At 44.0% G+C, this 27,947-nt stretch overlaps 1 protein-coding gene and 1 long non-coding RNA gene across 2 annotated transcripts in view; one reads left to right on the forward strand and one right to left on the reverse strand.

The window, feature by feature from the left end:
- The window catches only part of ADAMTSL3 (ADAMTS like 3), a 285,901-nt gene that overhangs the window by 237,317 nt on the left and 20,637 nt on the right, over nt 1-27,947 (forward strand). Inside the window, exons 21-26 of the mRNA XM_081838660.1 lie at nt 486-613; nt 2,231-2,359; nt 20,080-20,262; nt 21,084-21,203; nt 21,480-21,692; nt 26,265-26,448. Of these exons, the coding sequence (XP_081694786.1) occupies nt 486-613; nt 2,231-2,359; nt 20,080-20,262; nt 21,084-21,203; nt 21,480-21,692; nt 26,265-26,448 (957 nt within the window). The remainder of the gene's footprint in view (nt 1-485; nt 614-2,230; nt 2,360-20,079; nt 20,263-21,083; nt 21,204-21,479; nt 21,693-26,264; nt 26,449-27,947) is intronic.
- LOC309328989 lies at nt 17,138-17,895 on the reverse strand. The gene is made up of 2 exons (XR_014150991.1): nt 17,775-17,895; nt 17,138-17,438 (listed from the first exon to the last, which is right to left on the reverse strand). It is a non-coding gene; the product is annotated as an uncharacterized lncRNA (long non-coding RNA).

Below are 27,947 nucleotides of genomic sequence, written 5' to 3' on the forward strand. Positions count from 1 at the left end.
ATGTAAAGAGGCATCGTTTTCCATTCTGCCGTCCCTTTATTTCATCCAGCGCTGTTTCTATTCTGCTGCAGTTCATCTTCCACCCAAAACTATGTCGCTCATCTCACTGCCCGCTGCAGTAAAATTACATAACTTACATGCAACTAACAACGTAAGTTACGTTGTTATAACATTATCCCACCCCGTGTTCAATTTCATATTGGTTGCAGACAGAAAACAACCACAACTGGATTAATTTCCATTTTGATGCTTGAAGAAATAAGTGAACCTCAGCAATATGAGTGTTTGTTGGAATTCTCTGATGCCCCTGCTAATGACCTGGGCAAACCATGAGCTAGGTATAAACTATAGGATACACCTTGGGTGCAGCAGCAGAATGAACTGGGAATTTGGCTTAGTGTGAAATGCAAAGCAGGCCAGTGTTGAACGAAATGAATTTTGCTCGTCTCTAGTTAAATCTTGTCTACTCCTTAAACCTTCTGCAGAGTTGTTTTGGAAGACAGTGGGAAAATCCAAATTTTGAACCCCACCAGGAAAGAAATGGGTGTGTATCGCTGCATGGTGGAGAATGACTTTGGTTCTGACACAGAATCTTCTGCTCTGTTTTATTCAGGTAGCATTTAATCTAATTGCTTTCCCACTTTCTTTACCATGAACAATTGTCCCATTTCTTTTTCAGTTTCCCCTCCCAAACAACATGTATTTATTTGTTTATTTGTTGTTGTTTTTCATGCAAAAGGCCAGTTGAAGATGTTTTTATTCTCTTGGACATTTGAACAGAACTAATGGTCTGGCGTTTTTGGTCATTGATTTTTGGTGATTTATATGGGCATTTTTTATGTTGCTGGTGATTTGGGTGGATGTATGCCATATATATCCTGCCCTTCCTTCCAACAGAGCCCTGAGCGACAAACATCAGAAGGTTAAAAACAATTCAATTTAAAACAAAACAAAACATGTTTAAAGTGTTTCAAAACATTTTAAAATCCAACTCAAAACATTTCAAAGCATTTAGAATATATAAAAAACATTTTTAAACTTTCCATATGCTTCTTTTATTTTAATGTGTTTCCACAATATATTGGCATGTTATTGTCCCTGTTAGTTGTTTTGGAACTCTTCTGGCCATGTGAAATGATACATACAGTGGTGCCCCGCAAGACAAACGCCTCTCAAGACGGAAAACCCGCTAGACGAAACGATCTTCTGTTTTGGAGGCGCTTCGCAAAACGAATTTCCCTATGGGCTTGCTTCGCAAGACAAAATGTCTTGCGAGTTCCTGCGGGTTTTTCCCCCTTGCCCCCCCTTTTCCTAAGCCACTAAGCCGCTTATCAGCTGATCCGCTGATAAGCCGCTTATCAGCTGATCCGCTAAAAGCCGCTAAACCGCTAATAGCGCTAATCCGCTAAGCTGTCAATGGGCTTGCTTCGCAAGACGAAAAAACCGCTATACGAAGAGCCTCACAGAACGGATTAATTTCGTCTTGCGAGGCACCACTGTAAATTGAATGATGTAAAAAACTAGCTCACAGGGGGCCAGAACAGGTAAGTGGAGTTTACTTGGATAGGTAAACACGACTGCTGAGAGAGGTCACTGATGGGGACTAACCTCTTCATGGGGTAATGAAGAAATGGTAGTAATGAGGAAGAGCAAAGTAAGATATGGGCAACTCCCACCAGTGAAGAGCTCCCATCTGCGTAAAGGTAAAGGTACCCCTGACTGTTAGGTCCAGTTGTGGATGACTCTGGGGTTGCGGCGCTCATCTCGCTTTATAGGCCAAGGGAGCCGGCGTTTGTCTGCAGACAGCTTCTGGGTCATGTGGCCAGCATGACTAAGCCGCTTCTGGCGAACCAGAGCAGTGCACGGAAACACCGTTTACCTTCCCACCGGAGCGGTATCTATTTATCTACTTTCACTTTGACATGCCTTCAAACTGCTAGGTTGGCAGGAGCAGGGACCGAGCAACAGGAGCTCACCCTGTCGCGGGGATTTGAACTGCTGACCTTCCGATCGGCAAGCCCTAGGCTCTGTAGTTTAGACCACAGCGCCACCCTTATCCCCTCGCCACCTGCGTCCCCAACTCCCACCAGTGTAGAGCTCCCAACTGCATAGCCCCACCCTTATTACATTGTTTCTTGGTCACACCTGAGTGTGACTTAAGAATCCGAATTCTGAGACTAGTTAATGATTGTTTCTTCTCGCTCCCCTCACTCTGTTCTGTCCTTTGCAGAGGCTCCCACCATACTGTTTTCTGTAGCAAACATCACAAATTTTGAGCTTCGGAACTTTTCTGCAGCTGTTGGAGGTACAATTCTGGCAAGAACAGGAGCGAGCGTTACATTGCAATGTCCAGTAAAAGGTAAGGAGAAAAATAAGTACCAAAACTACTACCACCACCTTCTTTCCCTTCCCATAATGCTGTCCTGAAAAGTTCATCTGAAGTCTTGGAGAGTATTTTAAAGAAAAGGGGAAATATGTTACTAGTAAAAAGCAACAGAACATTAATTGTGGAGCATGTATTTTTATTAGGCATGTCGCCCTTATGCAGCCTGTTCCTTTCCAATCCCATCCACTAGAATCTCTCTCTGTCTCTGTCTCTCAGACTTACACACACACACACAAACTTGTTTCCATAAGACAATCTGTGGCTAACCACGTTGTTTAACAGCCCCTAGAGCTGCAGAAGATCTTAAAAGTATTGGCTTCACAGCCAGCTGTTTTGTTTCTCAGGAACTCAGCTTCCCAGCTATTCTCCTCTGTCTGCTCAGTGTCCCCCCCCCCCCCATTCATGCTTTTTGAGGCTCTGGTTTGTCCAGATGGCAACGAACTGCAGTAATGGATACTGCCCATTCTTATACAGTGGTGCCTTGCAAGACAAAATTAATCCGTTCCGTGAGGCTCTTCGTATGGCGGTTTTTTTGTCTTGCGAAGCAAGCCCATTGACAGCTTAGCGGATTAGCGCTATTAGCGGTTTAGCGGCTTTTAGCGGATCAGCTGTTAAGCGGCTTATCAGCGGATCAGCTGATAAGCGGCTTAGCGGCTTAGGAAAGGGGGGGGGAAGGGGGGAAACCCGCAGGAACTCGCAAGACATTTTGTCTTGCGAAGCAAGCCCATAGGGGAATTTGTTTTGCGAAGCGCCTCCAAAACGGAAAACCCTTTCGTCTAGCGGGTTTTCCGTCTTGCGAGGCATTCGTCTTGCGGGGCACCACTGTACCCATCTTGAGAGTTCTGCAAGGACTCCCAGTTGCAGAATATGCCTGTGGTTTGTGGCCAACAAGATGCAAGTAAGGAGACAAAAAGTATTAGTCTTATTACCGTATTGGCCCGAATATAAGCCGCACCCACAAATAAGCATGATTTCTGTTCTCATCCTGAAGCAAAGTTCTTAACCTGAGGTACTATTTCTGGGTTAGTGGAGTCTGTAACCTGAAGCATCTGTAACCCACTGTACAATGGGGGGGGCAAAAAAACTTTAAAAGAACGTTCAACCCACTGAAACATATGATACACCATGACCAATTGATGGACCACGAGCCAACCAACTCCTGGGCAAACAAGTGGGTTTAAAGGAGGTGCCAGATATTGGACCACAGTCATGGCCTGCCTTATTTCCTTCGATTCTCCAGTGGGGTGCAAAGTTGGAAGGATTGGGAGAACTCGGAGCCTAGATCCAGCTGCCTGAGCCTTCTGCTTGGGGGTCAATGCAGGGATAGGCTAGACGCTTGGCAGCTGCCTGAAGTTGCCCAGGTGCCATGGGCCTGCCAGAGAGAATGTTCCTGGAGCCCAGAGCCCATTGGCTCCAGTCCTTGGCCAGACTCTGACCTCACAACCAGCTGTGGAATCCTGGGGAATGTTTTGTTTCCTAGGAGGCCAGGTGAGTTTCTTGAAAGCTGAAATCCCAGTCAGTTGGAGCAGTTAGCAGCCAGAAAGCAGCCATTCTTCTGTTCTTGTGTTGAAAGCGGTTCAGATGGATTGACCGACTTTCTGGACCTTTCTGGTTTTCCAGACTTGTTGCATAAAGTGCTGCTGGTTGCTCAGAAGGTAAAGTCATGGGAAAGAGGGAGACATCCTGAAGATTTGTGCCCCCAACCACATGCCCAGTTTTTAAAGATGCTCCTTGGACCAAGGACCTTGGTTATTTGACCTTTTTAAATCCCATGCTGGGTGTTACATGAGCCAGCAACTTTCCCAGCAAATTTTCTGATGAATTTTCTGAGGTTCCTTTTTTTGTCACCATCCAAACTGAAACAAAATTACCATTCCCCCCCCCCCCATCCCAAATATCCAGGAGAATACTCCCCCACCCCCAATTTCACCACCCACAAATAGGATGAGGAATTCTGGGAGGCCATTTTTCACTCAACCCTACAATACACACACCAGGGCTCCCACTTTGCACCCTTAGGTGCTTTCTTCCTCAGCTACATTTCCAGGGTCTTGAATTAGTTTCCCAAGTCCCATCAGCCCCAGACAGCAGGTCCGTGGGGCAGGGAGGGGGAGAGGAGGGGAGTTGGAGTCCCGTAGCAACATCTGGAGCACACCAGGTTTGGGCAGACTTGATGTAGAAAACATCAGGGTAATTTGGCATTATAACACTGGGTGACTAGCCAGGGGGTTTTCCTGGCCCTGATCAGAAGTAGCCGGAATGAGCCCCTTGCTGTCCTGTGTGGAAAGTGGAGCAAAGAACCTTGAGCCCATTGAATTATCATCATCCTTACTATGATTAATTACATTTATTAACTGCTTTTCCCAAAGAGTCTGAAAAGAGCCTCCAGAGATTTAAAACGCAAAAATGCCATAGGAGCAGACAGCAAAATACACATGGTCCTCATGGTGTTCATCCATCGGTGATGTGACAGGAGAAATACATGCCTTCTTCCTTCCCCTGTTCAAACATTGAACCCCAGGAGAGACCCCAGATCAAATCATGGAGCTGGAGACTTGAGACCCCTGCTTGTCTCCTCTTCCGCAGAAGAGTCAGGGTCTCCGACCTGACACCCAAGGCGGACCCCTCCCTCCCCTCCCAGCTGGAAGAAGACTTCCACTATGATGAGGGCCTGTGGGGAGCCAAGGAAATAAGTAACTATACAGCCTTTAGAAGACGTCTATATAGGGTGTGTGTTTTTTAATGTTTTATAGTGTTTTATTGTGTATTTATATATGGTGGATGCCGGCAAGACTGGCTGGGGCAAACCAGACAAATGGGCAGGGGAAGAAGAGGAAGAGGAAGAGGAGGAGGAAGAGGAAGAGGAGGAGGAGGAGGAAGAAGAAGAAGGAGGAGGAGGAGGAGGAGAAGGAGAAGGAGAAGGAGAAGGAGAAGGAGAAGGAGAAGGAGAAGGAGAAGGAGAAGGAGAAGGAGAAGGAGAAGGAGAAGAAGAAGCTGCTGCTGCTGCTAATGGAATAGAATGCCCCTATTTTCATGGGGGAAATATTGGAGGGTATATGAGGAAGCCAATCTGGTCTGTATCCTGTTCTCACAGTGACCAGCCAGACCCCCAGTGATCAACCAGATACTGCAAGCAGGGCCTAAGCACAATAACACTCCCCCCCTCCTGTCATTATTCAGAAACTTACTGCCTCTGACAGTCGAGGTAGAACATATGCATCAGGTTTAGCAGCCATTGATACATGGGGCCTAAGTGAGCCGGCCGTTAACCAGGCAGGACTTCATTGATTCCCCCCCCCCCCCCATCCTCCAAACAGGAGATTGCCAAAGGCTGCCTCTGTTACCAGGGCAACCAGGAAGTGATGGAGGCATAGTAGGGGTAGGCCTTGGAACCTAGATAGAGCCCTGGGGACCTGAGCAAAGGACTTGGCCTGTCTCCCCTCATCCTCAAACATCACACAAGCACACAGAAAATGTCTAGTTGCCAACTGTTGGGATAGGCCAGCGCTGTGCGTCGTGCTTAAAGTCAGCAAGTGTTCGTACAAACCCATTTCTTACTCATATACTTGGAAAGGATCAGAGCTCTGAACGATTGAAAACAAATTGTTAAAACGAGTCGGCAGTGCCATTTCCATTTCCATTACTTTGGCGGGACACACACACACACACAAACTTTTTTCCCTTGCACTGCTACCAGAAAAAAAGGGGGAGAGGGGAGGGAGAGAAAGTCTACATCTAGAAGACCAAAAATAACGATAGAAATATATGGATGCAAATAGTTCTACAAATAGCTTTTTAAAATAGTGGCGCCAGACCGACGGATATTGGGACATGCAGCTCGGTTGTTCCCCGTCTGTACCAAGGGTATTGCTGTGGTGAAGTCATGTTTTCCAGCTCTACTTTGGCAACCATTTGTACAGGAGCAACCTGCACCTCACATTCAACTGCCTTAAGTCACACAGCCAGTGTTAAAATATTGTTAGTGTTCTCGGTCTTAGCCTTCTTAGTATCATTTTGCCTTTGGCACAAGGGGCTTTCTGCTTGAGAATGTTTTTAATAGCTGAGTATGCTATTTGAGGGCTTCATTATATTAAACTGACTGGCACTGCCCCTCATTTTGCTTCCCTTTCTTTTTTTTATTTGCAAAGTTTTTGTTTAATTTCAGTTCTGACATCTGGGGAAGTAAAATCCAGATCATAGCTGTCAACTTACATATTTTAAAATAAGGGACCCGCAGCCGTGACAATAAGGGATCAGCAGCCAAAATAAGGGATTTTGGTCAACCAGTTAAAAGTGACCAGATAATTTTGGAGAGCAGCGCCGGTTTTTAGCCAAAATAAGGGATTTTGGTCAACCAGTTAAAAGTGACCAGATAATTTTGGAGAGCAGCGCCGGTTTTTAGCCCTTCATTTCCAGAGGTTGCTGCTCAAGACACCAGCCGATGAAACACTGCAATTAAATAACTACAAGCAGCAACTACTTTTCACACAAAATGAAGTCCAAGCTACGAAGATGCCTCTGCAGTTCTGTATCTTTTCTCTCGTGCTGCATCTGCAGCTCTCAGTTCCATCAGGTGGGGCGGGAGGAAGCGGGGAAGGAATAGCGCCTGAAATAAACCCACAGATCAGACCATCTATGCTAGTCTACCACTACAAATCTATGGGAGAAGCGCTTGCGGTCCTTCCCTTGTAGCCCTTGAAATATCTGCCCGTGCCTCCGCCTCCTCCTCTTCCTCCTCCCTCTAAACTGCTTTCTCTATGGTTGCCCTCGCTCTCCTCTCAAGGCTCCTCATCAATTCATAGACCATGCCAGGCTGCCCATCTCATTCGGGTCCTTTGGCGGCACAGCTGCAATACGGCCTAGCAGGAGCGGCAGTGATGGGCAGAGGGGAGGTCCCAGGCAGAGACGCTCAGTTCGGCGGCCGCAAGGAGGATGGTGGCGGAAGGGCCCGAGGCTCCTGCCAGTCCCGGCGGGGAGGGGCTCCCGGGGGCCGAGGCTGGTGAGAGGAGGCTGGAGGGGGGTGGGGCGGGCAGCCAAGTAACACAGTTGGAGCCTCCCTCCTCCCTGGCCGGCAGGGAGGGAGGGAGAGGAGCTGCTTCCTTTGAAACCCGGGAAATTTAAGGGATATCCATCAATAAGGGACAGCAGCGGGACATGGCGCAGGGATAAGGGACTGTCCCTCCAAATAAGGGACGCTTGACAGCTGTGATTCAGATTAATCTATTAAGAGAAAAGCAGCTTTCTCTTTTGACCAGAAATGACTGTAATTTCATGCATCACCCAGATTATTCCCATAGACCCAGATTATTCCAATGTGGGATATTTTTGGAAACACTGGGGCAGGGGGAAATGGTAGCAGGAAATGGCTTTTGTCCTGTTATCGTGGGCCATGTTGCTAAAGGGTTGTTGGGAGTTGTGGTCCAGCAGCACAGCTTGTACACCCAAATTTAACAACGCTCCCAGTTCACAAGCTTCCTAAATGTTTTGTGCCTTTAAAATAATTGTTAAGTCAGCTCTAATCACGCCTCTTTTGGCCACTTTGAAGGGAGATTCCTCAGTGTATGAAATAAATTGTGACAACTGAAGAATTACTGCTGAAAGCAAACAAGGGGCGGGGAAATTGCTGGAAAGACTGTTTTCCCAACAGATTTGGGCGCTGTTCATTTTTAATACACAAGCTGTGATTCTTGCACTGGCAGAGGTTCCCCTCTCCCATCAGCAATTAAGCATTTGCTTGGCATGTGCACAGTGTTTACTGTAGAGACCACTTGTGTCATTTATTTATTACAATTGTGCTCTGCCCTTTCTCCAAGGAGCTCAGAGTAGTTTACATTGGATTATCATTACAACAACCTAGTTGTTAAGGCTTGCTTATACTGGTAACTTTCAAGAGTTGTGGACAACACGGAGTGTGTTCTGATCAATGAACAAGATAAAAATTAATTAATGAGCAAGGTAAAATCAAACCTTACGCCAGCCCATTCAACAACTTGCCTTCCCAGCATTCGGCGACTAATTCCAGAAATCTTCAGTTAACCACAATTACCATTAAGTCCCAACTGCAGTTACTAGGTTTGGAACAAGCCAGAAGTTGGTCTAACTTCAAACCGTGGTTTTAAGATCCTGGTTTGTTCCAAACCTGGTAACCATAGCTTCAAGTAATGGGGAGCTATGGTTAACTGAAGACTTCCTGGCAACTTGCAGCAGGCCAAGAATGGGGGAGAAAGGGGGCAGAGTGAGGAGTGTTGGCAAAAGACATGCATACAAAGCCAAAACATTCTCACGCTCACCAGGCCAAAGGAGTCTAAAGTGTAGGCAAACCCTGGATTCCACCAAAACACAGTAACGTCTACATGGGACTGTGTTCACCAATACAGTGGTGCCTCGGATTAAGTAATTCGTTCTGGAGGTCCATTCTTAACCTGAAACTGTTCTTAACCTGAAGCACCACTTTAGCTAATGAGGCCTCCTCCTGCTGCCACCGCGCAATTTCTGTTCTCATCCTGAAGCAAAGTTCTTAACCCTAGGTACTATTTCTGGGATAGTAGAGTCTGTAACCTGAAACGTATGTAACCCGAGGTACCACTGTACAGTGGTACCTCAGGTTAAGTACTTAATTCGTTCTGGAGGTCCGTTCTTAACCTGAAGCACCACTTTAACTAATGGGGCCTCCTGCTGCTGCCGGGCCGCCGGAGCACGATTTCTGTTCTCATCCTGAAGCAAAGTTCTTAACCCGAGGTAATATTTCTGGGTTAGTGGCGTCTGTAACCTGAAGCGTCTGTAACCTGAAGTGTATGTAACCTGAGGTACCACTGTACTGTGGAAACATCTTATTTTCAGCAACCAATCTTTTTGCCCATTGTCAAGCACAGCAGTACCTGATTCATTTCCCTTTTTTCCCTTTTTTAATTTGCATACCGTCTTTCTATCTTACAATACTCAAGGCAGTTTACAAGCTGAAGAAACAAAAAATGTACATCTTACAACAATCTAATGCAGTACAAAAATGTGATACTAAAACTTTAAAATAGGCAACCTACATCAAAAAAGTAACATTCAACAATCATTAGAATAGTATTACATAATAATAACATATAAAACTTAAACAGAAATCCACTCAACGGTTCCAATAAATAATTTCTAAACTATAATCAGTAACACAACGGCAAGCACAGTACATAAAATAATACAATACAAATTGAGAAGCCGAGACTAGAGGGTGGGGCAAGGCAGGTGGAAGGAGGCCTTGCCTGACAGAGTCTCTCCCCTCACAGTTATTCCTCCAGGACCGGCTCCCTTATGAGGACAGTGGGGGCCGGAACGGGAGCCCCCATGTGGGAGGCAGGGAGTGGCCCCGGTTAATTAGGAGGCTTGATTAGGAAGAATCCGGCTCCTCGTCGTTTGCACGATGCAGCCCCACTTCCCGTCTCCTTCCACCATCTTCCACCCTTTCCAATAACCCTGTTTTTAATTTATGATGACTGGCGTGACTACGCTATTGACAGGAAAGGGCTAGTAGCACAGCACCGAGGTGGACAGCTACACTGCCCATAGCTGTCAACCTTCCCTTTTTTTGCAGGAAATTCCCTTATTCCAGCACCTTTTCCCGCTGCTATCCCGGATTGTTAGATACAGTGGTGCCCCGCAAGACGAACGCCTCGCAAGACGGAAAACTTGCTAGACGAAAGAGTTTTCCGTTTTGGAGGCGCTTCGCAAAACGAATTTCCCTATGGGCTTCCTTCGCAAGATGAAAATGTCTTGCGAGTTCCTGCGGGTTTTTTTTCCTCCCCCCCCCTTTTCTAAGCCGCTAAGCCACTTATCCGCTAAGCCGATAAGCCGCTAAAAACCGCTAAACCGCTAATAGCGCTAATCCGCTAAGCCGTCAATGGGCTTGCTTCGCAAGACGAAAAAACCGCTAGATGAAGAGACTCGCGGAACGGATTCTTTTCGTCTTGCGAGGCACCACTGTATCCTGTAGACTGTCCCTGGGACAGGTGAGGCTGCTGATCCCTTATTTTCAAATCTGAAAGTTGACAGCTATGACACTGCCCCAAGTGAGTTTTCTCATCTTGGTGCTCTGTAGGCATGTTCAGATGCTCACATTTAATGTGTGGGAGAGGGGGTCATGCCTGCCCCCCCCAGTGTCCCCCTGGTGCTTGCCATGCCTCCTTCAGTTCCTGTCAAGGGGGGCAGCACTGGTTAAGAGCAGTGGACTCGTAATCTGGTGAATTGGGTTCGCTTCCCCGCTCCTCCACATGCAGCTGCTGGGTGATCTTGGGCCTGTCACACTTCTTTGAAGTCTCTCAGCCCCACTCACCTCACAGAGTGTTTGTTGTGGGGGAGGAAGGGAAAGGAGAATGTTAGCCGCTTTGAGACTCCTTCGGGTAGTGATAAAGCGGGATATCAAATCCAAACTCCTCTTCTTCCTTTGCCCCCACCCCACTCTCTGAGCATCCATATAGTCAGGTGGACCTTTGATCACAGCTCATATCATTCTGCTAAGTGGTGATGAGGAGAACTTGCCACACATCAGCTACAGATGTTTGGTTTAATTATCTCCCCCCCACATCGTTTATTGAACTGGACATGGGAGGAACGGTGGACTTTCACAACAGCACCCCCTGCTGTTCGTTTGCTAAGATTACTGATTTCAAATGAATGCTTTGTTTTGAAGAAATAGGTGTACCCTTACTGTCTGGGAAACAGCTGCAACCTTCCATTTCATAAACTCACCCATGATCAACTAAATAATTTCTTACAAAGCCATTCATGCCCCAAAATGTTCCACCTAATGTGGGGCTTTTCCTCAAGATTTTTTTTAAAAAATTATTATTAATGCATTGAAATGAAAAAATCCCTTATAGTTTACAATAAAGGCTTTGCTACTAATTATAATAAGCAATCTTTAAGTGACCTGTGGCCATAACAGATAAAATAACCAGCAAACATGCTTCAATGACACTCAAAATAAATGTTAAGAGATCTCTCGTTCTATCACTGAATCTAAATGCTTTGTAGTCTCTCTCTCACTCACTGTGTGTGTATATGATTAAAAAAATCCATGAGTGTTCTTTTTTTCTTTTTTCTTTTTTTACAATTGCTGTTAGAATTGGAGATGTGGGAAAATCTAAACTCTGAAATAGAGAGTGAAACTAGAAAGCTAGAATGAGAAGCTTTAAATTGAAACAATTGTTTTGGTTTCTTCACCTCAAAAAGGATATTGTAGAATTGGAAAAGGTTCGGAAAAGGGGCGTCAAAATGATAAAGGGGGAGGAGTGACTCCACTATGAATAAAGGTTACAGCATTGGAACTTTTTAGTTTAGAGAAAATGCAAGTAGGAGGTAAAATGATAGATAGTTGTTGTTGGTTATTGGTTGTGCTTTTATTAGTTTTGCCCTGTTGAGCTTTCTTTCTTTCTTTCTTTCTTTCTTTCTTTCTTTCTTTCTTTCTGAAATCTCAATGCAAAAAAAATTATTTTTGAGCTTGTTTTTTTAATTCCGGACATATGGCAACCCTACATTGGCCTGATCCAACAGCCATTTCTTACGTTCTTAACGTGGAAAATTGGAATTATATTATATTATAATGCATTATAATATGTTATATTATAATGTATGGTATGCCACCTACTGGTCAAAAAAGGGGGAAATACATTAATATTCAATTGTGCACATAACTCCTCTAAACATCTTTAGAGTTCTCAGACACTGACATTTCATGAAGGTTTCCTAGATTTCACTTCTGCTTCTCCTGATTTTAGACCATAATCCACAAAGATTCCTTCCCACAGAAACCAACTTGTTTACTTTCGGGACCTTCTGTATATACTGCCTTCTTCTATTTAGTATGAGCAAGATATTTCCATGAGAAGAATATCAGGTCAGACTTCCCAAAAAAAAGTGCAATTAAGGACCAAATATAGGCTTTTACAAAATAATATTCTCTCTGTTGATACCACTGGTTCTGACTTGGCTTGAAGTTGTTCCTGGATGGGGAAGGTATAAAACATTATATAAAATCCTACAAACATCTACAGTTGTTTTTTTTTCAGGGGTTAGTGAAGTCAAAGCTTTAAGAATAATTAGTAAGCCTAAAAATGTTCACTGTGTAATATTTTACTGTGCTTTTACGCTTGGAGGAAATTTGTTTTCAAACACCATTCCTTTTATAGGCTCCCTGCAATGCACATTTCTGGAAGAAATAAAGGCAGGTTTCTGTCTACATGCAGCCTCTGTGCTTTTTCTTTTTTCTTTTTGCATTTTTAAGGTAGAAAAATCTTTTTTCTAGGTAGAGCTGTGAGACTCCAGTTCTGCACACACTTATGAGTTAGCAAGTCCTGATGAAATCAATGAGACTTACGTCTGAGTAGACTTGTGCAGGACTGCAGTCTATCAGTCGACATGTAATGAAAACAAAGGAAAACTTCAAGTAGGAATGTATAGAACCAAGAAATGTCGTTACGCACTTTGATATTTATTAGCAAATAATATCTGCATTAACAATACAAATTAAATTTGCTTCAAAGTAGGGCACTTTGCTGGTTGCCCCCACTCTTCTCTGTCCAGGGTCAGGGTTTTATCTGTTATGAAACCTGCTGTCAAGATTGTGGGGGTAAGGAAAACCATTAAATCTCAGTACTGAGTGTGCAGGTGCCAACCACACAAGGAAAAACTATCCTGGCTGGCTTTTTTTGTTTTACTCTGGGCTAGTTGTCAGAATGTCTTTGTGGCGTTTGCCCATTCATTTAGAAAATGTTTGAACGGGGGGGGGGGGGTAGGGTTAAAAATATAGACCAATAGGAAAGCCAGAGGCGGAGCCTACCTGTGTATAAAAGGGCTTAGCCCGAGGTTTGAGTTAGTTGTTGTTGGGAGTTGTTGGTGGGTAGTTGGTTGGTTTTAGTGGGTTGGCTGGTTGGGAAAGGCAGTTGGAGAAGCAGGTGGTAGACAGTTGATAATAGAGAGACGGGGCAGTGGGTTCTTGAGTGAGGGGAGGTAGATGAGATAGAGAGAGGAAAATAAGACTAAGAAAGTAAAGAGCAACAATGTTTGGAATGCTGTAAAAGTTTGTTTGTGTCTGAAATAAAATACACTCTTCTTTACTAATTGAGAACCTGAGTGAGGCTGAAGTGATTTTACCGGGGAGGACCTGGTTGGTGGCAGCAGATAAGTGGTGTATGGGTCAATAGTCCGTGAGACGACCGGGGGCTCCGTATGAACGCCACAGTCTTGTTCAGAAGTCTCTCCTCTGGCATGCGGATTGGTCCAAAAGGAAAGAAAGAGGTCAAGAGAACAAGCAGCCACAACAATGGAATGGGAAGGAGCTCTGAGGGCATCTTATTCAGCCCTGCACAGCTATTTCTATCCCAGTTTTCCTCAAATGAGTTCAAGGGGACGTGCAGAGTTCTCCCCCCTCTCCTTCTAATTTGATCCTCACAGCTATGTGAGGTAAGTTAGACTAAGAGACAGTGACTGGCTCAAGATTCACCAGATTTGAGCTCCATGACTAGGAGTGAGTGAATCTGCCAGTTTTTTATTCTCCCGATTTCTTAGTTTATACAGTCTTAAGTTTGGCTCTCCAGATTTCCACATTGGGGTGGTTTTTTGGGGGGTGGGGGGAGATTTCCACTTCACTGAATTTTGCAATGCAAGCCTAGTAATGTATCTAAAAATGCATATACTGGGGTAAAGCGTGCATAGAAATGCATATGATGGTGTAATGTAACATACAAAAATGCATTAGATGGGGGGGTTGTTTTGCAAAAAGATGTATCTATTAAACAAATTGGTATACAAACGTGTAAGGAGAAATTTGGTCTAAAATTCTGGTGAATTATTTTTTTTCCAAAAAAATTTTTAATTAAATTTTCACAATTATAACAAATATACAACATAACAAAAGAGAAAAACAAAAACAGAAAAGCATACCAAAGAAAAAACAATGCAATACAATACTAAAAAAGAAAAAAACAAGACCAAGACCACAGCAGTAAAAGACATAATCTTAATCCCTTATCCCTTGAAAACCAAATTTTATTTACATTGTTATTGACTTCCTCAAATCCCTCCCTTCTGAATTTCATTGTATCTGCATGTAACAGCTTTCCAATATCATTCTTAAACAAAAATATTTCTACTTTATTGACTTTTCTTACTGTTCTAAATCCCATTTATATAATTAAATCCTAATTTAATCCTAGGCCTATTTGGTACTTTCAAGTGATTTCTAATTTTTAAAATTCTGGTGATTTTTTAATGAGCTATTATTATCATCATCATCATCATCGTTGTCGTCATTGCAAACTGGTGTGAAAATTTAGAGAAGTGACAATAAGACTGGAAAGATTAAGATCGAAGAGAAACCAAAACTCACAGAGTTTCCCATCCCTACTTGTACTTCCAGATCTTGCACACTTCTGGTCTGCTCTCACCCCAGTTATTATTTCATGGGGAAAAAGAGCCTTTCTTGGTTTCTCCCCCACTTGGCAACTCTCTGCTGTGTGGCAGATTCATTTGCTTTCATCATTACTGTAGGAAACCTCACAGGAGAAATGAACAAAACCCAGTTGGCTGATGGTCTAGTTCAGTAGGCAGCAGTAAATGCAAACAATATCTCACATAGTTAGCAGTAAACGGGCCTTGTGGTTTCAAAGCTAAATTGCACTTCTGTGGAGCAGGCACTCTGAAAAGCAAATCATTAGATGGGAGAGTGGAGGGGTTAAGGTAGAGACATGTCTAGCAAATTTGATCTGGGGCAGTATGGAAGAAAAGATGGCTGAATACTGGCTGCATTTACAATGGGAAATTTTGATTCAAAATTTAATTTCAAGTTTTTCAGGGGTAATCCTAGAATCAAGGTGGAAACAGACATTGGAGAGGAAGCAGAACTATTCAGATATACCATGGTGGTTTTATCCAATGTAGTGCTAAGCTTCTTAATGTCACACTTCCACTGGCAAAATGGTTTGAGCCAGTGGAACGTTGTTGTGCATGAGAATGCATAAGCAGGTTGCAGGCAATTTTGTTGCATGATAGACTGTGCAATCTGTTGTGCAACACTTTCACACTAGTGCAGCTGCTTCATTCCTCTGCTGCACAGCAGTAAAATTCACCTATCTGCTAGCACAAGAGCCTTCGCTCCAGGGCACAGAGAATATTGGGTACAGCCCTAAGAGTTGTACGCGCTTGAAAATGTGCACCCTAATTATCAAATAATGTTAACAAATAGGGTAGCAGCAACTTGTCGCCCCCCCCCAAAAAAAGGAGGACCAGGCAAGAGGACCAAAAAAAGGACACAATTTTGCATTAAAATTGCATGTTGATTTATATGTATAAATGCAGATTTATAAATAATTACTGTACTTTAAATAGAAATACAATAATCTCACCTTAGTGCAAAAAGCTTTGAATTATGGTGCTGGAGGAGACTCTTGAGAGTCCCATGGACTGCAAGAAGATCAAGCCTATCCATTCTGAAGGAAATCAGCCCTGAGTGCTCACTGGAAGGACAGATCCTGAAGCTGAGGCTCCAATACTTTGGCCACCTCATGAGAAGAGAAGACTCCCTGGAAAAGACCCTGGTGTTGGGAAAGATGGAGGGCACAAGGAGAAGGGGACGACAGAGGACGAGATGGCTGGACAGTGTTCTCGAAGCTACCAGCATGAGTTTGGCCAAACTGCGGGAGGCAGTGGAAGACAGGAGTGCCTGGCGTGCTCTGGTCCATGGGGTCACGAAGAGTCGGACACGACTAAACGACTAAACAACAACAAAGTGCAAAAAGCAGCGTGCAGGCAATCTGTGTCCACTCTGCTTTCTAGGTGCCTTCTGTGGACTGGCGACTTCAAGGCTCTTGTTGCTGCTCCCATCTTCCTTGTGGTAACTGGACTTGGACTAGCCAGCTAAGAATTGTGTCAAAACATTTGGGAAGTGTGCAAGCTGGTGGATAACTAACTTCTAGTCCAGGAAGTGCACAGCAGGTCAGCTGTTGCTAGAACCCCCAAATTTCAGATCCTTCAAGCATCCCTTCTCCTCACCCCAAACCCAAAGGACGCCCTCTGAAGATGTTCTTATGGCACTAGTAGGCTCATACAGAGAAAGTTGAAGAGCCTTAAAGGTCAATGCCAGTCCTTTGAACTGCACCTGGGAAGGGCTCAAGTAAATGTATTTTCAGGATTGGGGTCCAAGACTGTTATGCGGACCAGCTGCTGAGTACATACTGCTCCCCCCCAAAGGATCTTGGGAGCTGTAGTTTACCCTTCACAGAGCTGTAATTCCCATCACCCTTAAACTACAGGTTTCTTTGAGGGAGGTCACGTGCTTTAAATGTGTGGTGTGTATGTACCCAAAGTCGCTGGACACAAAGGTATAAAATCTGTAACAGGATTGCAGCGTTTATTGTGCTGTTGATTCTTGTCTTATTTTTACTTTAGGCACTTAGCTGTGGCTTTATGTGTGTTGCTTCCTCATCCTTTGTGTAGTGTGAGCAGCACTTCCTGAGCAACTTTGGAAAACGCAGCATGTATAAGGAATTTTAACTCTTGACTGAGAAAGTTATGAGAGGGTGCCAGAACACTGGCCGAAAGTATTTGGGCTGCAACCGCAAAAGGGGTTCAGGCCTGAAACAAAATCTCTTCTTAATTTCAAGAGGTCTTCTCCGAATAGGGCTAAGCTTCTTTCTCGGCAACATTTATACTACCTGCCATTTAAATCACTTGTCCATTTAAATAATTCGTTGACTTATTTTTCTTTAAAAGAAAAAAAAAACCCACAGAAACATAGAAAACAGATTTTAGAGCTGAAGACAGTAATTGCTTAAGTTAACTTGTTTGGCAACCCTGTTAGAGTTGATCGCTTCTCTGATGGCTTTTTTTGATAGACACTTTTATTTTCCATAAAAATAGCAAGCTCCAAAAGAAGAAGAAGTCTGGTTTACATTATACTGAGAAGAAAAGCTGAGGTGTGGACAGAAAAGTGCTAAGCTTCTGACTTAGATGCTAAACTTCCTCTCTCAAGGATCATGGAGAAATGGCCCCAAAAGCATTTTTGCAAAATGACCTGTAAAAAAAAGAGTGTTCAAGCCTGGCTTAATAATTAGGTTTCATGGAGCGGGAACAGAGCTCAGGGTTGCTAGAGCGCATGTTTGCAGCTAGGGGGTCCCAGGGTCAGCCACAGTTAAAAGGGACCATGGTAGCAGGGAATGCAAAAGTCCTCGGCCTAAGAGCTTCTGTAGCTCAGAGCAGCTGATCTAGATGAAGAAGTCTACTGACTCAGCCTGAGGCAGTTTCCTATGTACCTCTACAAAATATCCCTGTTCCTTAGCCAGTGGATATATGCAGTGGTGGCTGGTTTTGCTCTCCCGTCTTCTGAATGTCACAAGACGCTGTCGCTTACCAAGAAGGGAAGGGGCAGTACAGAAACAGTGGTGGGAGCATCAGATTGGTCCCCGCTCCAAGTTCCCGCATGTCTCCCCCTCTTGCTAAGCAGCACTGGGGAAGCAGGAGAGCAAGGCGGTCCCCACCCATGCAACCCCACCAACTGCCGCTGGATACATTCTATGCTGGACAATGGAATCAGAATGCTGCTGTTCTATGTTGTCTGATGATGACGTTGCTAGGTTTTCGTTTAGATAACTATCTAATAGACGTTTCTTTTCTTTCTTAAAATCACTTTTATTAAGTTTTCCATTTTAACAATCCAATCAAATCACATTAAATATTCCAAATTATACATATCAAATAATCCCAATATTCTGCCGAATTATATTTTTTTTGTTGGGACTTCCCATGCTTCAAGTTTGGGGGGGGGGGCTCTGATCATCTCATATCTCTACTGCTTTTGATGGTCATTTCTAATAGTTCCTTTAAATCTTCCTGTTGTTTTCCTTCTTTCACTGCCTCTGAGTTGTTTCCACAAGTGAGTTGAAGTAAAATGATGTGTTTCTGTGTGGATTTTATGTGTATGATACCCCTCTGTCCATGCAGCATCTCTTCACATGCTGGTATTTCTGCCGAATCAATCCAAAAGTCTTTTCGCTGCTGGCAGCCGCCATCTTCTCTCAGTTCTGATGAAACAATTCTAGGCGTCTACTAATAGACGTTTCTTTAAAGGCGCAGGTGGTTAGATGGTGCTTGTAGGAGCATTATCTGCTAGTGGTGACCAGGCTTTGATCTTACTGGATATCAGGACTAGTCCAAGACATTTTGCAGCCCGAGGCAAAGGAGGAGAGGACACCTCTTGGCTCCATGTATGGAAGCCAACTGGGCTGGTGGTTGAATCTGGCTGTCAAGGCATCCTTCACCACCAAACCCAAGGGCAGTTTTGGGGGTTCTGGACAGGGCACCCATAGCTCTGTCCTCCCAACAGTGGGGGCTACCTAGGGGCTCGGGAAGAATGGCCAGAAATGTGCTATTGTTGCCCCCTACAAACTCCACGGGCCTGAGGCAGCTGCATCACTCTCCCAAATGGCAGGAAAGAAACCAACATATTGAATACAACCAGTGAAGAAATCACAATTCTCTGTTTTATGGCTGGCCCTGCAAACATGCTGCTGAGCGGAAACTGATGCCGCTATAAAGGGGAAAGTACTGTCTGTGGCGGGGTTTGCCTGCTCCCCTGTGCTCAAGCAGTGTATGTAAGAACAATCAATATTAAAATGTTACATGTTCTTTCTCACAAACAAATTGAGCTGCCAAAAGTTGTGCCGAGCTTCCTGTCACTTGGGGGTTATGGGAAGTTGTAAAACATTTATTTGTGAGTGCATATGCTGCATACAGTGTGTCCTTGCATGCCACTTGCAAAATGGGCATGGGGGCAGATCTGAATCCCTGGGCCTCTTTGTGGAAGACGCTTAACAGAATTGTTTAGAACAGTTTGGTTCTGATCTGTAATGGAAAGGTAATTGTGTGTGTGTGTTAAAGATGCTCTTTCCTCATAACAGCAGGACAACTTCACATGTACAGTGGTACCTCAGGTTAAGAACTTAATTCGTTCTGGAGGTCTGTTCTTAACCTGAAACTGTTCTTAACCTGAGGTACCACTTTAGCTAATGGGGCCTCCTGCTGCTGCCGTGCTGCCACAGCACAATTTCTGTTCTCATCCTGAAGCCAAGTTCTTAACCCGAGGTACTATTTCTGGGTTAGCGGCGTCTGTAACCTGAAACGTCTGTAACTTGAAGCATCTTGTAACCTGAGGTACCACTGTAACAGAAAGCCATGGCCTTACCTGGTCCCCTTCCTGTGTCATATTGGGGGGCAAGAGACCAGTGTGCTAGCTTAACATTAAGGAAGAACCAGCGCTCATGATTTCCTCCCAACAGATCATGTGAGGGGTAAACCAGAGCTCCCAGGATTCTTTGGGGCAAAGTCACATGCTTTAAATATGTGGTGCGTATACAGCCATGGTGTATGGCTTTCTGTTAAATGCGAACCGGACCAGTGAGTGCCAGCTTGTGTTTGAAATTATAATCTATGTCCCACTTCATTCCTTAAATTTAGAAAGGCTTTGGTAGTAGTCAAATTGCAATTACTAGTTGAAACAGCATAGTAAATAAATAATCAAAAATTATTCATCAGGGTTCACAGTCTTTAATTGCTGACTATGTTTCCCCCAATTTCATAGTATTTTTTGCACTTTTAAACAAAACTAGAGCAATAAAAGGTTAATAAGTTTTGGTATGCTATTATTTCCCCCCCCCCAGGTCTTCCCCAACCTGAGGTTACTTGGCTTAAGAACGAAAGCTTCCCAAGAACTCAAGTGTTCTCTGTTGCAAATGGGTCCTTAATCCTTAGGAATGTTTCACATGAAGATGCTGGAATGTACACTTGCACAGCCTCCAATGCTCTTGGACAAGCCATGGCCACTACTGTTCTTCGATTGGCTGGTAAGTACAAAATCAGGCCCAGTGGTACCAAGAAATGCCATCAGCTGCCAGTGACTCTCTGCCTGAACCACACTTCTGCTTTCTCCTCTGTGCTTGTGCTGTCCGTGTTAGCAAAGTCACTTAAATAATGCAGATGAAACCCGGAGAGAAAAAGAAATCTGCATTACCTTTTACTGAGGAAAATGAAGAAGACAGGGCTGGGCTGGGCTAGATGAGCCATTGGCCTGATCATAGCTGTCAACCGTCCCTTATTTGGCGGGAAACTCCCTTATCCCAGTGCCGTGTCCCGCTGCTGTCCCTTATTGATGATGTCCCTTAAATTTTCCGGGTTTCAAAGGAAGCAGCTCCTCTCCCTCCCTCCCTGCTGCATTGCCTGGGGACTCGCCTTTGCTCAGCGCTTCCCAGCGGAGAGGTGACGGTGGTTTTCCTTGCTGCATCCCCTTTGCCGGGTTGCTGCTCTGTGGGAACCACTGCTTGAGGCTTTGTTTGGCTGCTGGCTGGGCTTTCTGCCTTTGGCTCGGAGGGGCTCAGAAGTTGAACATACCTGTGCCCGGAAAATCCCTTATTTTGGCTGCTGATCACTTATTTTCGAGGCTGCTGGTCCCTTATTTTCAAATCTGTAAGTTGACAGCTATGGGCCTGATCCAGCAGAGCGCCTCTTATGTTCTTACGCACTCTACCCTGAAATCACAACAGGCAGATCCAGTTCACTGCACCATTCCTAAGAAAACACTTAGTGTTCTTTACCAAACCATCTGCAACACTTATTCCTGAGATACACTAGGAAGTAATACTTTCTCCCCACCCCTCTTTCCTCTCAGAACGAAGATCTCAGAAGCCTAACAATGGTTTATATGGCAACAGTAGGAGAAAGCGTGTCCTCATGGCATCTGGGATTGGTACCAACATAAGCGTGGTACCCGGGGAGCTGTTACGGATAGGTATGACTCCCAAATATATTTGTCGGTGTTGGAAGCCGGGTGTCAATTTGGGGCAACAGGGCCAGCTTGTCATGAGTTGATGCTTTGGAGCAGAGGGTTGGATGACGAGGAAGAATATTAGCATGTGGTCTAAAACAAAGTGCTTGGTTGAGTGGGAAACTTAGCCTCCCAAAATGGTGCACGTGAGAATAACTGGGAAATGTAACTTCACAGACTGTTTTTTAAAGAAATCCAAATCTCGTAGGAAAATAGGCTAACAATGCCCTTGCTTTCTAGGTTGTCCTGTGCATCCCAGTAGAAAGAACACAATTCGCTGGTTCTTCAAAAATCAACCAATTGAAGAAATGAAAGGCTTTGATCATAGGAGCCTGGTTGGGGGACGTATCCTAGAGGTGAACATTATATCTGAGCAGCTTGGTGGGCAATACAGATGTTGGACGTCATCGAGTTCCAAGCCATTGTCTGTCTGGGTAAATGTCAAGAAGGAAGGTTTGTTGAAGATTCCATGGCCCAATTATTAAGTTTCATTATATTTCCTTCTTTAAGCATTGTTGATTGTTTGTACCAAATTACAGTGGTACCTCGGGTTAAGAACTTAATTCGTTCTGGAGGTCTGTTCTTAACCTGAAACTGGTCTTAACCTGAGGTACCACTTTGGCTAATGGGGCCTCCTGCTGCGCCGCTGGAGTACGATTTCTGTTCTCATCCTGAAACAAAGTTCTTAACCCGAGGTCCTATTTCTGGGTTAGCGGAATCTGTAACCTGAAGCGTCTGTAACCCAAGGTACCACTGTACAACATAAGGCAACATAAGAATCTGCTGTAAGCATTTTGAGACTTCCCATGTTTTATAGCTTAGGGTAGAGGTAGCTAACTTGATGCACTCCAGATGTTGGACTCCAAATCCCTCTAGCCCCAGCCGCCATGACCAATGGTCAGGAATGATGGGAACTGTGGTCCAGCAACATCTGGAGGGCACCACAATGGCTGTCCCCGGTTAGGGCAAAACAGAAGACGGGGCTGACATTGAGACTGGCTTAGCTCTGTCTCATTCTCCTAATTGCTTCATTATGACCAGCCTCTATGGCATGATCTTGTTAGGCTAGGAGTGTCTCCTTCCCCGTCATTAAACTGGATTGTATATAAAGGCAAACCAGCCTTCTTCAACTTTGTGCTCTCCAGATGTTCCTGGACTACGACTCTAATCATGCCTGACCGGTGGCCATTCTGGCTAAGACTGATGGGATTTGTAGTCCAAAATGTCTGCATAAACAATAGTAATGTGTAGTACAGTCCTTGAATTCTTTTATGAGACGACTGCGGCTGATACTATCTGAAAAGCCCATTCTTTCCCAATCTTGGGCATTGGCTGTCTTGAGAGCATGCATTGTGTCATGGAGATTCATTATTTGAGCACCTTACATGTCTGAAATATTGCTATGGGGTGGTTTTTGCAGCACGGTGGGTGTTTGGAGAGAACCCCTATGCTGTATCTTCATGGCAAAATAAATATAATACAATATTTCAGTCACACTTGCACTCAGTAAATTTTAACCATTTTTGCTTTGAAAAGGGTTCTTTTGTATTATTTTAAGAAAGCCAGAAGTAATAAGGAATCACTGAAAACCCAATAAGTTAAAGAATTCATTATGTGCTGCGGGAATGAGACTGTGGACACAGCTGGGAGCGATCAATTATTCTTGGATGTTATGGGACCAGCTCCCCACCCCCCTCACCCAAAAAGGAAAACGAAAAGGCAACCTTGCGACTTCTGTGCTTGCATAGAAATCTGTCAACATTGCATCGTACTTCATCTTCTAAATTATGTCTGAAAGGGGGCAGGGTGGGATCATTTTGAAATGTAACCCAGTTTTTTTAAAGGGGCTTTTTGCTGGAGACTGTCACTCCCTAATGCACAGAATTAATAGGGGAGCAATGTTTTTGTTTTAGTAGACAGTTATTAAACTAATCCAGATTCTTTTTTTCTTCTTTTAAAAAGTAATGTAATGATGCTAGCTGGTTATGGTGATATGACGATGTGCTCCAGTAGAAGAGATGTATGTGGTACATAGGGGTGTCAGAGAATTTCGACGAAATAAGAAATGGGAACAGAAATTGCCCATGTTTGCTTTTTCGCCCCCCTTCTGGAATGGGAATCGCTTTTCTTCATTGCTTGCAGCCTGCAAATGATATTTAATTGATTGTGCTCCCTCCATTTGCTTTGTGTTTCCTTTGCACTGAAATGAATGAAATAGAATAACATAATGGCAGTGGCAATTAATTATGTAAATTGCATAAGTTTAAGAAATCTTGCCACAGCAGACAGAGAGACAAATAACGAGTGCTTTTTTTCTTTAAAAAATGTTTAGGGGTACTCTCATTTTCCTACTCATATTGAAATACTGCCCCTCAATGAGGCCAAACATAGATTCACAAAATGTTAAGGGGTACCCCTGTGTACCCCCAGAAAAAGAAATGCACTGCACATCACGTAGCTTTCGGCAGATGGCAATGCAGCAGGCGATGGATACAGAATGGAAAAGAACAGCTGTTTACATCCTTAGCTGTCCAGAATAGCAAAATGGTGGCAGGGCAACACTCCATGCATCCCCCCCGCCCCCCGCAACATGCTACAGGGTCCCATTGCCACAAATGTTGCTCATCTAGACCCACGTTTTGGCTGTGTGGAACGATCCAGGGGCCCCACATTGTCGGACTTGCTTTGACTGAGCGATTCCTCCGGCCGAGTCCTCCGACGTGATTAACGACCTGAGCCTTTGATGAGATTCCAGGCACGTTCCCTCATCACGCAGAGTACCCAGCACGCAGGGAAGGCCGAGAAGTTTATGAGCTACATTACTAAAGAGTTTTATTTCTAACTACGCAGACAGAAAAGAAACATGTGCTCTCTCTGTGAAAGCAGAGAGCAACTGAACAACAAAGGAACAAGAAACCAGTAACATCACATCCGTCTCCTGACTTCCGTGAGACTTCCAATAGCCTGGAATCTTTGGAATGCAAAACAGAGTCTTGTGACTCTGATCAGTGCACTGCACTACACAGTGGCACAAACAGAAACTAACACACATGGCACCATTCAGAGGATTAGATTTGGCCCATAAACACGGAACAAAACAATCCAGAAGAAAACATTACTGAAGAAAGTCAGGTACACAGAGAATACGTTCGAAGCACCATATTTAACGGGAAACTAAAATATTATCCTGAAGATTTCAAAATAAAACACGACAAAGGAGGTCAGCTACGGAATGCACATTTAGCACGCTGCAAAGTTAACAAAATCATTTTTATCTTAAACGTTGCCAAAGGAAGTCAGATACAAAATGCACATTTCAAACAGCAAGAGAATAAAGAGAATAAAGTTACGAGCATATCTGCTGCCGTTGATGCCAGTGGTGGCCCATGACAGGCAGCGGCTGTGGAAGATCAGGCTCAGTGACCCGAGTCTGCACTAAAAAACAGCCAAGATTGTCTCTGGCCTCCCAGGCCAGGTGGGGAAAGGCCTGCAAGGCAGGGAGCAGGTCTTCTGGGATCCACATCCAACATGGTCTCCTTTCCTGGGCAAGGCAGGGCAGCAGTGAGTCAAACTGTTGCTCTTGCCTTGACTTTGCTGTTGCCCTGCCTCATCCCTGTTCCATCTACTGCAGTGGTTACAGTATCAGGAAGACAGCTCTGACACTGGCCGCCACACTGGATGGTACTGGGCACGGCCAAACACATACACATTCTTATGGTTCCTGTGTGTTTCTCCCTACAGAATAACTAAACACTTAAGGCAGTGGGGTGAGATTTTAACCATAAAAATAGCAGTTGTGAAGGACTAACCTGCCCTGCGTTAGAACCAAAGTCCTGATCCCACTCTCTGCTTTCTGCATGGCTGCAGATCAGTCTTTTTCAAAATGCAAGATGTCCTATTTATGGATCTAGTTTGGCCATTAGATCACACTAATGTTCTCTGAAGCTTCCTGTTCAGTGAAAGTTCCTGCCCACTTTTTAGGGTGTCTTCAAGGACACTGCTTTAGTAGTAGGTTAAATGCCATCTTTGAATGGAAAGAGTATGAGTTCAGTTCTTGGCATGTCTACCAAGGAGGACCTCATCTGGCAAGAGTAGACCTTGAAGGACTTTCATCTGAAAACAGCTGTTTATAGAGAAGATGGATCTGGCCTTAGGAGACTGTTGTCCTGTGAAATATACCCAGAGTCGAGTGTAAATTTCATGTTCTTTATTCAGCTCATAGTAGCAATGAATGAAACTTTCCCCAAAACGTTTAGCTATGTATACATTATTTACACAATGGGCCCCGCGTGATTGGCTAATTCCGGGCTGCGCCTGTAGGCCAATTAGCTTGTGGATTCACCTCCTCCAGAAGCCTGATTGGCTGTTCCTGCAGGCCAATCAGGTTGCTGAGTCACTTCATCCAGGCGCCTGATTTGCTGCTCCTGCAGGCCAATCAGGTCACTGATCCACTTCCACCTGGAGCTGGATTGGGTGGCTCCTGCAGACCAATCAGACTGCTGCATTCTAGATCCTATTGTTCTAGGATTCAGCTCAGTACATAACACCCTGACTCAGGATATGGCAGATCCTCATATCCCAAAGCGTTCTAGGTTTTTAAAAAAATGATTGATAGTTTATAGCAGAGTTAAAAGCTTGGAAGCTGAACCTATCCAGTCCCACCACCACCACGCATCCCGTTCTCACATCAGCAGCATCACTTAAAAGGGTAAATAAAACACACAGAGGTTCCATTAGTAAAGTCTTTGCTTACAGTTTCTTCATATTTACAAGGATGGTTTCGCATTCTAAGCCTACACGGTGAAAGCTAATTTCATGGCTATTTCATAAGGGGGGGTGCAAGGAGAAAGAGTTGGGCAGGAAACCACAAAGTGTATTTCCCCTATCTATTAAATTCAACCCTGTCCTCTGCTGACTGGAGGCATGCAAGGTTGCTCATACCCAACAAAGCTGACATTATATTTGAGGTGCAACCTGTAACTTATGCTCTTGTTTACCTGTTGCTTTCTCTCCTGCTTTTAATAGAGTATAGATGGCAGCTTGGCGACTGGAATACTTGCTCTGCTACTTGTGGGAACTCAGGAACCCAGTTCCGAAAGCTGCTGTGTGTGGGTGCGAAGGAGCAAGAAGTGAACCTGACATTGTGTGACGAGAGTCAGAAGCCGACTGTGAATTACCAGTCCTGCAACACCCATGATTGTCCTGCCAGGTATACACGTCCTTTTATTTTTTTAAAAAATGATTTTATTAAAGTTTTTTCATAATACAATGAATGACAGAAATTAATCTAAATAAAAACAAAAACAGGGAGAGAAAGAGAAAACACCGAAGGAAAACCCAAAAAAGAACAGAACAGAAAAAATAAAAAAGAGGAAAAATAAAAAGGACTTCCGATTTTCTGTCTGTCTAAAGGAATTTATTCGAAATATTCATTCTAGAATGACATCCAATTGATCTGCTTTCTGTTAGGCAATATTTTCCCAATCTTCCAAGCCAAATGTCTCAGATTAATTCATTTTCCTTTTTACAGAAAAGGGTATGCACTTCCCGTTTCTTGTTTCTTCCAGTATTTTATCTATCTATCTATCTATCTATCCATCCATCCATCTATCTATCTATCTATCTATCTATCTATCTATCTATCTATCTTTATTAAGGTCCAGAGACCCAACAAATCATTAGTATTTTATCTATTTTTGTTTTAAAAGGACATTTATTAGTGTTTCAACTATTTTTGTTTACTATCAAATTATAATGTTAGTGTCTGAATGTCATTTATTAGATAGATAGATAGATAGATAGATAGATAGATAGATAGATAGATACTTCTTAATCAACATTTCCTTAAAATGTCTGCTGGAATAGAGTGGTCTTTGTCAAGCACCTGAAGTTCAACTGGGAGTTGCAACCTTCAGAAAAAACCATTCCAAATGGTTTGGGGGTTTTTTTGAGGGGGGGATGGCAAAATATTAGAGATGCCACCAGGAGAATATGGGGTGCATGTGTACTGCGTTACGAGTAGGAAAGGGAACTTCACTGCATTGTTGACAAGGTCCAATTTGGGCTCTTAAAAAGCTGGTTTTAATTACGGTGGACCATTAATGGAGAAGATCTGCTTTTGGAAAGTATGCACTGGCTAGTACCAGTGTAGTCGGAAACCTACCCCTGCCTGCCAATGCCCAAAGCAATTTTTCAGGCGTTTTAAAAACATCTGTAGTGCTGTTTTTAAATAGAGTAGAGGACGAATGGATAAACAAATGTGCTGCTTAAAACAATTTTAGAAGGAAAGGGTAGCCAGATAAACTGAAGCATGGGAGGAAAGGGGAAGACTGACAGCAGGACCCAGCATTCAGTCTGCAGATATATACATATGTCATGCAAATTGTGCAGCCAGGAGGAAATTGGACTAACACCGCAGGTGAAGTGGGACAAATCCCTGTCGGGTCGCCCCTCCCCCTGCTGAATGTTTCCTGCAGAGCCTCAGCCAAGTTGAATTTTAATATGTCAATCATATTTTGTGTCTCAAAGCTGTGAGAAACTGTAAACCAGGCTCTGTTCAGATCAATTCTGGGTGTTTTCTCACTACACAAAGGGAGGGCCAAACTACATGTGATATTAAGCATGTCTTTTGCAACCACATCAGGGTTTTATACAAAGCAATCACAGCAGGCCGGACTGCAGCACACAGAGAAGAGACGTTTCACCCTT

This window comes from Podarcis erhardii, assembly GCF_964252035.2.
Source record: "Podarcis erhardii genome assembly, chromosome: 14".
In the NCBI taxonomy this organism is placed as follows: Eukaryota; Metazoa; Chordata; class Lepidosauria; order Squamata; family Lacertidae; genus Podarcis; species Podarcis erhardii.